At 34.5% G+C, this 11,545-nt stretch overlaps 1 protein-coding gene across 1 annotated transcript; it reads right to left on the bottom strand.

Moving 5' to 3' along the window:
• Window positions 1-6,771: 6,771 nt before the first annotated feature.
• Window positions 6,772-8,347, bottom strand: LOC107762003 (acetyl-CoA-benzylalcohol acetyltransferase-like). Its single transcript, XM_016580305.2, has one exon. It carries the CDS (start codon window positions 8,287-8,289, stop codon window positions 6,928-6,930), a length of 1,362 nt encoding a protein of 453 aa, XP_016435791.1. The 5' UTR covers window positions 8,290-8,347; the 3' UTR covers window positions 6,772-6,927.
• Between the last annotated feature and the right edge of the window lie 3,198 nt (window positions 8,348-11,545).

Below are 11,545 nucleotides of genomic sequence, written 5' to 3'. Positions count from 1 at the left end.
AATAACAATCCTAGACAGATCTTTTCATGTTTAAAATTTATTTACATATCAATAGATCGGATCTAAGACGTACCTGGTGAAGAAAGTCTTATTTCAAATTCTTCGATAGTGCGAAGACTCTATGTGTATCCACACCGAGACTGATCCTTGCTATCAACTCTTTGATCAACGAAACCCGCGAACAAATTGAACGGAAAACTTGTGCTGAAATTTTTCTCAAAAATCTCAACTCAAAGATAGAAGAACAAGAAACACTTTTCTTGTAATTGTATTTTCTCTCTTGGCTTTGTATTGCACTCTCACTTTCACAAAGTGTTTTTCTTCTCAAGAATTAATAATAATGATAAAAGAATATCAAATGCCATATATATTTTATAAAAATATGTTCAAAACATCAAATGTAATATTGGATCTAGGGCATATCTACTATATCCCTAACAATGATATGGACAGTTCTGCAATAGAGGTGGTAAGTATGTTGGTGGATAAACACCAAAGCTCGCAAAAGGTCTGGAACTATTCTTATCGTTGTCATACTTGAAAAATGAAATGTATATGTCGTTATAGACCTTGACATGTTCCATAACTTCCTTGCGCTGGGAGAGAACATCTTCTACCCACTCTCAGTTGTCGGATGTGTAGTGATCTTCACTAAATTCCGGAGAGGGAACATTCCAAGTATTGAGACATTCATCAAGACGAGAAAAATTGGCAGGCGCTACTTTGTGATGAGTGGATGATTTCAAAAGAGGGACCTTCATGTTGATAACCTTGCCTGAGAACTTTTCCATGAAATCCTTGGTCTCCTTTTTCGACCATTCGGAAAGATGAAGGGAAGTGATAGGAAGCTTTCTAACAACTTGGAAGGCACTGACCACAGGAGGATGAACCTTCAAGGCAAGAACTTTGGCATGTAGATTTTGCTCGTTGGTCACGATCTCTAGGTGAGGGTGTAGTGTCTTATGCTCGTGAAAATACATATTGTTTACATGAAATCAAGACTATATACGCCGCATTTGAATATTTACAAAAGAAATCAAAGAAGAGGATAAAATATTATGAAGTATGTCAACAACAAAAATAATAAATTTAAATTCCGCAGTAAAGTTTTAGAAAACCATAAATACCATCAAAAGCTGAGTTAAGCCTGATGTTTGATGTAAGTAGCATCTAAAGTATGTATGTGGAGAATCAAGAGGTTCTTAGTTTTGATCTTCCTACATCAATATACAAGTTATTAGGTGAGCATGCACAAATCTGAAACTTTAATATATCAGAATTTCTAGTCTGAATTTAAGAAAATTGCTTGAGCGAATCTAGAAGTAATATGCTTCAATTTCTGTATATGTCTTAGCTCTGCGTGTCTAATTTCCTGCACCGCAAACCGTTTGCCATTTGCACATTCCTACATCAATATATAAGATCTTTCACGAGGTGTGTGAAAGTGAAACAATCAACATATTAGAATTTAAAAGCCGATTTAAGTAAAATACTTGAGAAAAACTATAAGTTATTATGATTTTCAGGTATGTTGAAGTTTCGTGATTCAACTTTCCAGTGCGACAAAAATGTTTGTGATGTTATGAATTTTCTCCTGTAGTGCTCCAAGCTGTCACGAAAGTTCTGTCGCAATGAAAATAAAGGAAAAACAATGTTAGGTGCAAACTTTGCTTAACTAGAGTATAACAGATTACATGATCAAAAAAACAGTAAAGTTAAATTCATAGTGTGTAACAATCCAAAATCCACCTAGTCGTGATGTCATCTAACCCAACTCGCTAGGTAAGCCAAATAATAATGAACACAACTCTAATGTAAATAATAAGAAAATCAATAAGTGAAATAACTGGATTTTCATACATTAACCCAAGAATTTGGTAGTACAAGTCATGAGCCATTAAGACTTAAATTTACAAAGCTGGTATGAAAATATATACAACATCTGTTTGAAATATACATAAATAGATTACAAATCTAGAGCTACTAAGGATAAATGGTTGCTATATCCGGAAAGCAAAAAATCTTCAGTGCCAAGTTCTGCCATCCACAACAACTTAGCTCTAAGATCAGCAAGCAAGGTGCACAAATGTAGTATCATAACTAAACTCAGCGAGGTAATAGAAGCAAGAATTATAAATGATACTCGCAATCACTTTTACAATTCATAAATCTAACAAGTACAAAACAATAATATGATCAAGCCATGAATCACAGAACCTTGGTGCACATGATAACTTAATGTACTTTGCTCAGTCAACAATCCAGCATATAAAGGAGATATGCAAATAAATCAGGTAAAAAACCAAAAAAAATTGCAAGTAAAGATGAATGCAATAACCAAATCAAACACTGACCAGTCTTTCCGTAGAAATACCATATCCGAACCAAACCACTGATCAGCTTTTTTCAAAGTCCACATCAACTAGAAACCCGTCCGTTTCTTACAATCCGTGTGTACACCATCAAGAAGGCACATGAGAGGGTGATCCTAGGAGATGCATCTATATCCATACGTTGTACGAACAACTTATATGCTATCATAATTCGTCCGGTATGATTACAGGCTCAATATCATAATCTACCTGGCGTGATCACAGGCTCAATATCACAATCCACCTAGCATGTTCATATGCTCAATATCACAATCCATCCGGCATGGTCATAGGCTCAATATCACAATCTGCTCGATGTGGTCACAGGTTCAATATCACAATATGTCAGGCGTGGTCACATGCTCAATATCACAATCCGCTCGACATGTTCACATGCTCAATATCACTATTCACACGGCATGGTGACATGACTACCAGTCCAATCCATATCACACAGAAAGCAGATATACAAGAATACATGTACATGATCAATGAACATCAAATTTCATATTCCTGGACTGGTATAAGTGACATGCTAAGGTGTATGCATGTGCAAAGTGTGCTATCATAGCTCAAATTAGGCAAACACATCACGAAAGTAGAAATTATCAGGTTCATTAAGGAGATTACCCTTTATGTGACCTCAAACATGGCTTAAATAACTCGCAATAAGAGTACAAATATAAGAACCATCATAACATGAACTTTGGCAATCAATAAAAGGTATATCATAGCCTAAACACTACTCTAAGCATGAATAATACCCTGATGCACGACATGAGCGCAACCCCACACACGTGCGCCACCCATAGCATGTAGCTATCACAAATAACTCAGGTGACTAGTGTCTGAACCAAGTTTAGGTAAGATACTTACCTCAAGTAAGCAAAATCGATAGTTTAGAAGTGCCATTCCGCATGAACCGACTTTTGAACAGCTCCAAACTAGCCAAAAGTAACTCAAAAATATCAATTAATGCGATAGGAATCAAACCAAATAATAAGGTCGAATCTTTAATCAAATACTCGAAGTCAACCTGGGCTTGCACCCCGGAACAGACAAAACTTACAAATTCTGACAACTCATTCGAGTACGAGTCCACCCATACTAGTTTTACTCAAATCCGACTCCAAATCGATATTCAAAACCCAATTATTTACTTTAGAATTTTTTTGATAAAATCCCCAAATTTCTCTTTTAGATTCCTCACCCAAATGCTAAAATCAAAAATAGAATCATGATTAATAATAAAAAATTGAGTAAAAAAATATTTACATGAAACCTCATTTTAAGTCAAATCATATTTTCTTTGACATTTCACACATAACCTATCCGAAAATTGATACGGAATATGTACGCAAGTCATAAATAACCAAATTAAACTACGAGAGGTTTCAGAACACAGAAATAAAGGTTAGTACTCAAAATGACCTATCGGGTCGTCACAATGATAGATTCGGACCACACCTGGGATGTTCGTTGTCCTAGAAATTTGGCTTAGTTCCTTATGACTAGACCCACACATCCCTTAGTGAGAACTAGGATGTTTCCCACAACAATGGAGAATATAGATTCGATGACCTTTGCAGAAGTGAATTTTAAGTTGACCCTTTTGGTAACATCTTAGTGTCTTGAACTTTGATTGTTGGATAGCAGAGGTGAGATGTAAAGACAGTCCCATTAAGTGTGCCAAAATATTGTGGTGAAAAAAAAAATTAAGATAAAAAAATAGTTACAAATAATACATTTATTCAATATTATTATATGGGTTAAAATCTTTAGACTATCTTAAATGAAAATATATAATCCTCTAATTTTTCTCCTTACAACTACAACTGTCAATTCAATGGTTTGACCCCTTGGTCTTGAATTGTTGGTTGATTGACCACGAATGCAATGCTAGACTTTGATTGTGAACTAGTCATGTATTATAGACTCTTTGATCACCACAGGAGGGAAAGACTTTTTAATATATATTTCCACATTAAGTGAACAATATTTAATTTTTTTAAATATCAAGAAGGAATTAACTTTTTCTTTTCAAAGTTTCCCTTGGAGTAAAGAGCCTAATAATAGTTTGTTATATTTTCAATGAGCAAATTATCGTTAGTATGGTAAATTTTATTGCTAATTAATGCTAAAAGATTAATTTTTAATAAATATGAAAGAAGTGAAAAAAAATACTTAAATGGACCGGAGTGAGTAGAAGATTTGCAAATCGCCGCTAGAAGGAAGACTTCTTGATATATGCATTGCTGGGCCCTTTTGGCTTTTTGGAACCCCTATTTACAGTTGTAGGGGAATGAAGTTTGTGATGACTACATAGTCTTTTTCTTCAATTTGATTGGTTTATTTGAGTCATCAAATCTATGAGAAAAAGTTATGTGATAAGATTGTATTTAATTGGTTGAACCATGTCACTTGAACATTTGGCGATATTTGATTGGTTTTCATGTTGACTTGATATGCTATATTATTTATACACATAAGATAATTTTATTAGTCCTTAATTTGACTTGGTGCGCCATACAATTTGATATATGCCATTTGAGTCTAAGCTAAGTCCAACGATAGTGGATTATTTCGAGATTTTTCTTTGCAGTTCTCTCTCACTGTATACTTAATACAAGAAGTATGCTGGAGTGTGGTGGAGAGAGAGGGAGAAAAAGATTGACAGTATTCATCATAGTTAAGGGTAGAGTGTATGTTTAAAAATTAAAGTGCTCCTCTCTAATTGAGATGTGTACGTTGTTGAGTGTAGTTGATAGTCCCATGGCTCGAGGACGAGCAAGAATCTAAGCGTGGGGTGTTTATATTTAGCTTAAAGTATATATATTTATACGTATATCGCCTCATATTTTACTCGTGTTTCGTAGATTTCAGATGTGAAATGTATTGATTTATGCTAATTCATAGTGTTTTTATATATAGGAATCATTTGGAGGCAATATGGGGCGAAATGTGCGAGATTAGAGCCAAAAAGGAGCAAAAGTTGAAAATGGCCATTTGTAGCGCTACATGCAGCATGGGGCGCTACCTGTGATGCAGTTTCCAGAATAAAAAATTTCCCAGGGATAGCGCCCCACGCTACCCTGGGCGTTGGTTACGCCAAACCTCTCATACTTCGCCCGGGACAAGATTATTTCGGCCCAAGACCTACTCAGTGCTTATAAAAGCAAGAGTAAGCCTATTTTGATAGGGGAGAGGCCACTTTGAAAGAAAATACACACGAGGAACATCCGGGAGCAAGGATATCTCAGTTTTCTTCATCTTTTCTTAGTATTTTCAATTATTCAACACTAATTTATTTTGATATTATCATGAGTGGCTAAAACCCATAGTTCTGGGGTTGTGATTTAGCCATGAATATTATTGTTTAAAGTTGACTTAACCTTGATTACAATTCACTAATATATGCTTGTTTCTTCAATTCTGTGATTAATTGATTAATTGTCTGACCTACAGTTAGGTTTCATTTATTATATATGCTGTGCTTTGGAAAGCTACATTTAGATTAGAGAGGAATTGAAGAGAACATGATCTTAACTCTTGGGGGGGGGGGAGGAGAAGGGTTGTAGTTAGGATAGGAATATACCTAGTCACGGTCCTTTAATTAAATATCGTAATCTTAATGCATTCTTAATAGATTGATTCCATAGAAATATAAGCGTTAAGCTATTTTGAATAGGCGAGTAGGAATTCTGGAGAATACTACGAGAGCAATTGTTCAATTAATTAGCAATCATGAGTGAATTGTATGATAGAGAGAGTTAATTAGAACACAATAGGATTGGTAAATCGATCACAACCTTGGAGTATATGTTTTGTTGCTTGATAAATTAGTCACTTGTTAGAATTATTGCTTAGTATAATTACACTTTTGAACTCTGAAATACTTGACTGAATAATAATCTTGGTGAAACTAGTGAGTGGTTACACTAGTCTTTGTGAGTTCGACATTCGACTCATCATTTTATTACTTGTACGATTATATACTTGCGTGTGCGTTTGGGAGCAACGTAGAGGAATGAAGTTTGTGATGAATACATAATCTTTTTCATCAATTTGTTTGGTATACCTGAGTTATCAAACCTATCACAAAAAACTATGTGATAAGATTGTGTTTGATTAGTTAAACTATGTCACTTGGACATTCGGCGATATTTGATTGGGTTTTATGCTGACTTGGTATGCTATATCACTTATACATGTGAGATAATTTATTAGTCCTTGATTTGAGTTGCTGCGCCATACCATTTGATATATGCCATTTGAGTCCGTCCAATTTCGAGCTTTTTCTTCGCAGTTCTCGCTCACTTTATACCTACTACAAGAATTATATATGCTGGAGTGTGGATAAGAGAGAGGGAGACAAAGAAGTCAAACAAACCTTCCGTCAATAAGATAAATTAAGAAACAAACAACACTTTGCTTTAAAATCCAAAACAACGTGACAATTATCTCGAAAAATGAACTTGTTGCCATTGTGTCTGCAGCAATTAAAGTCACAGTAAAGGAAGAAGTGGCAATGAAAGCAAAAACATCAATGGGAAAGCTAAAACTTAGCAAAAGCCAAGATATCGTGGTCACGTTCAAAGAAGTTGATGTAAGTTTCCTGCAAGTCCATTTGCACGGCAATGCCAGTCTCACATTCTGTATCATTCAACCAAAACACTTGACTGTGTCTCGACCCAAAATGTATTAAACTTGGGTTTCCCCAACCAAAATCAGCTTTCTGAATTGGAAACCTGCACAGACTTGAGATTGTGAAATTCTCAACTTCATTATCTCTTCCCCATTCTAATCCAGCATAACTCTCCTTGTATAAATTGACAACCAAAGAAACAATCTCATCTGGAGTAGCTTTAGCACAAGTACTACTCGTCTGCTGCACTGTGTCTCGTATCAGTTTTACTAAGTGATGCAACTCCATCTTTGTTTCACCAGGTTCAAATTTTATAGGAATTTCAATGATAAAATTCCCAAAAGAGTTTGCAACTTCAGGAATATTAACCTTACCGCGCAAATTAAGTGGAAAGGACATTATAGTCCGTTTCAAATGCCCACTTCTTTCACACGAAGCACGAATTAGTGACCTCCATAACAGCGCTGTGATCATCTCAACTCGTGAGGGTTTGAAAATCAAAGCTCCAGAATCAATGGCAGCGGAAAATTGCTCTCTGAGTTTTGATATTGAAGCTTCATAAAAAACAAACCTCCTCGCAATCAACTTAGATAGTATACGTTTGCCTTCATCAACAGGAGGCTCAAGAATTTTCGATAAATCTCTGGTAGGGAAAAGAGTGCCCAAATTGAAGCTCATGAAGTTAATCTCCTTAGAAGGAATCCCAAGTTTGCACACTTTGGCCCATTCATAAGCAAATGTAAAACTCGTGAATCCATCTATAGCAACGTGTGTAGAGCTAGTAGATATAGCTAAGCCACCACATTCAAATTTTGTGACTTGCACAATCATTAATGGTGTGATGAATATATTAGTGTCATCCACGTCCATAATGCCATCAGGCCAAAAAGATAATGCAAGACCAAGGTATTCGCGTGCTTGTGCGAGAAAATCAACAAGTTTACAATTAACGGTTGCTTTTATATATGTTACACCTTGATCGAGGCAAAGAACTGAAGATTCATCTTCAGTGAATCTACCAGCCATAGGGTAAACATGGGTTAAAACCCTAGACAAGGATTCTTCGAGCTCTTGTTCCATATTTATTGAGTTGTTAGAATTATGAGGATAGAGAAGAACAAGAGGCATGTGTGCTCTGTCAGCTACTTGATCGAAGAAAGATAAGTTGTAATTCTGAAGGTGTTCTGGGGTTGGTGATGATGGTTTTATGAGGCTTTTTGACAAGATTTTAACTTGCATGGAATCCTTCAAGTTTAAAATTACAGACCCCATGTTTGATATATGAGCTGAAGAAGTTGTGGTAAGGGAAACAAACAACAACTCAAGAATGCTCAAAGGCACTTTGATATAACTGAGAAGCTTATGCCTTCCCTTTATATAGGCAAAATATTCTGGTAGTTTTACAAGTTTATTACTCCCTTTGTTTCATGAATCTATTTTCTTATTTGTCCGTTCCAAAAAGAATGACTTCTTTCTAAATTTAGTAACAATTTAGCTTAAACTTATAATTCTACCCTTAATGAGAAGCTTTTATAACCACACAAATACTCTGGTCCCTTTTTGACTTGTTTAGGACCACAAATTTCAAAAGCGTTTATTTTTCCTTAAACTTCGTGCACAGTCAAACAAGTTCACGTAAATTGAAACGGAGGGAGTAAAACTTGCGGCACATGTAAATAGAGTAAAAGATGAAAAAGCCTGGAAAGCCCTAGTTAGATGCTAATCTTTCTTTGGATTCCCCTATAAAGTAAAGACAATTCTCGAAATCATATTATTGACAAAAGATATTATTCCCTTCTTTTCGATTTAAACAAGGTAATTTGATTCAGCACAGAATTTAAGAAAGAAAATAGAAATTTTTGTAACTTGTGGTCTTAAAAGTTTAAAGAATAAAATCTTTGTGTGGTCATGCTATTTTTGTGGTTATAAAATTTCTCATTAGAAATATAATGAGAAAAATTAAGAGTATAATGTTGAATTATTTCTAAATTAATTTAGAAATGTGAAACGTGGGAGTAACAAAATCATAGGTGAAAGCTCATTTTATTATTACCTCACCTTTACCCAAACGATTTTTGTCGCTTTCGTTTACGTACGCTACCCGTCAACATATATTAATAACACAGATAGGTGAAAGCTGATAATTTTACTAATAGTAGTACAAAACAGCTGTTGCAGAAAAGCAATGGATGAAGAAAAGTTTCTACTACATCTGAACATATATTATGATTAAACAAATTTACTTAATTAAGTAATAATTTGACGTATCTATGTAACAGATTTGCCTATAGAATGCCTCTCACACGCTAGTCAGCGAGCTTCACTAGCTCATTGTGCTGAAGTATAAGATGTACCCCCCCGTTCTAATTCGGAGAAAATAGTTCTAAAATAAAAAAATTCTACAAATTAAAAACAAAAAATTACCCTACAAATTAAATTTCGTGGTTTATCTTCAGTTCTTATATATATATATATATATAAAAGTAAAGATCTCTGGAGAGATTTGAATCTTCAATTTGTTTTACACTATTTTCCTATTAGTCAGTGGCCAAAAAAAGGGGAACACATTTATATATATTTGATAACAATTAACTTTATACCCTTCCATGATAAGCTTTTATAGCAATACAAATATTATGTAATTTTAGGATCACAAGTTTAAAATGTCTAATAGCTACACAAATACTATAACAACACTTTAAAAATCTTTATTTCTTACTTAAACTTCATGTCGAGTTAAAATATCCCAAATAAATTAGAACCTTGGGAGTAATTCTTTAGTATGTTATGTCCCATTTTACAGTACAACTCACAATATGAGTGTTTAACCCAAAAAATAGCTTTTGAAGTCAAACGAAATTAAATAAAACAATTCGGTTTCCAACAACCGATTTAATTCACTTTTCCAAGTTTAATTATGAGAAAAAGATAAATAAAATAATAAATTAAATTAAGAGAATAAAGGAAATAGAATTGATGATTGCAGTCTTTCTCCAATGGAAAAGAAATAGTCTTCCAATAATAGAGAGCAGTAAGAGAATTCTATATGGACAATATGACTTAGTAGAATTTTGATGGATGTACGATATATGGAAGGAGGAGTTTAAATAGTACTATAATTTGTAACTGTTTGCCTTGTTTAGCTCCTACATGTTACCGTTATTTACTACATCAATTATCTGTTGTGTGATTGATTTATAACAGTTGAGATAATAATAGCAAATCACGTGTCATATGGGATTGACTGATCCATTCCATATTCGTAGCTATTAATGACATTAATTATCAGTCTCATAGCTATGTTATTATGCTTAACTTCGAAGCTAACTGACACAGTACATGCATGAGCAACTCCGAGGGTGTCATTTACACCTTCTGAATACGTCATTCTTCTTTGTCATAATAACTCCTATGACACTTGTCATCATGAAATAAATCCACATGGTGAGTTTATTTTTCACAAATATAGATAGTTCTCACACTTTCTGAATATTCTTAACGGTTGTGAATATTCTGGAAGTAGATAGTTTATCTATGGTAGGAATATTTTGGCGTCCCTTCTTGAGATTATTATGACATGCTGCAGAAGTGAAGAAACAACCGCTCCTTCCACTTAATGCTCGAGACACACATTTTATTGTGATATAATATGAAATTTGCAGCAGTTTTCTAAGCACAGAGAGCTCTGTCTATTAATACGTCAGTTCCATGATGAATATTTAAGATGACATATCTTTCCCTTATAAATATGGAACCTTAAACCCTCAAAATTTTCCTTCTACACTTTCTTTGGCCTTATCTTCTTCTCAGAGTCCTTTCTCTAGTTCTTCATTCTTACCTTCAATTTCCTTCTTTCTTTTTTTCAATGGCCTCCAATCTTCTGCTTCTACTGCTCATTTGTTCCCCATCATCATACTATTATCGCCAATGATCTCTATTCTATAGAAGCTCCAGTTGGAAATAGAAGAAGCGGTGGAAGGCTTCGTAGCCTAGATTCCATGGTAAATCAAAATAGTAGTTCTTCCATCAAAAGGACTTCTTCGAAATCTGCCTTCTCTTCTAGAATTAGGATATCTGCTAGTCCTAAATCTTATTCCAAAGGTAAAACAAGGGATGTTAATGAATCGTTACCTGAACCTTTAGTTTTTAAGATTGTTCCCCAAGAATTTTTTTGTTGTTGTTGATTGTGCTATGTGGAACAATGACGTGAATAAAAAGAAGGGCGTAATGAGCATGTTAACCTTTATCCATCTCTTATCAAACCTGGCCATCTTCCCCTTATTTATAGATAGTGCCTATAACGACCCGACAAATTATTTTGAGTATTTTAGCCTCGTTCCCTTATTTGATGCTTCCCATATGCTTCTTTGTTATTTTGTGATTTGCGGGGGTGGTTGGCTTGGTTTAGAGAAAGTTTTGAAGTGAACTGGAATACTTAATTCCAAGGTTAGGAGCTTAAGTTATAAAAAACCTCAAAATGGTATTTTGATGGTTCCAATAGGTTCGTATGAAGATTTTGAATTTAGGC

The sequence above is a fragment of the Nicotiana tabacum genome, chromosome 8, assembly GCF_000715075.1.
Source record: "Nicotiana tabacum cultivar K326 chromosome 8, ASM71507v2, whole genome shotgun sequence".
Lineage (NCBI taxonomy): Eukaryota > Viridiplantae > Streptophyta > Magnoliopsida > Solanales > Solanaceae > Nicotiana > Nicotiana tabacum.
This window is presented reverse-complemented; position numbering and strand designations above follow the sequence as displayed.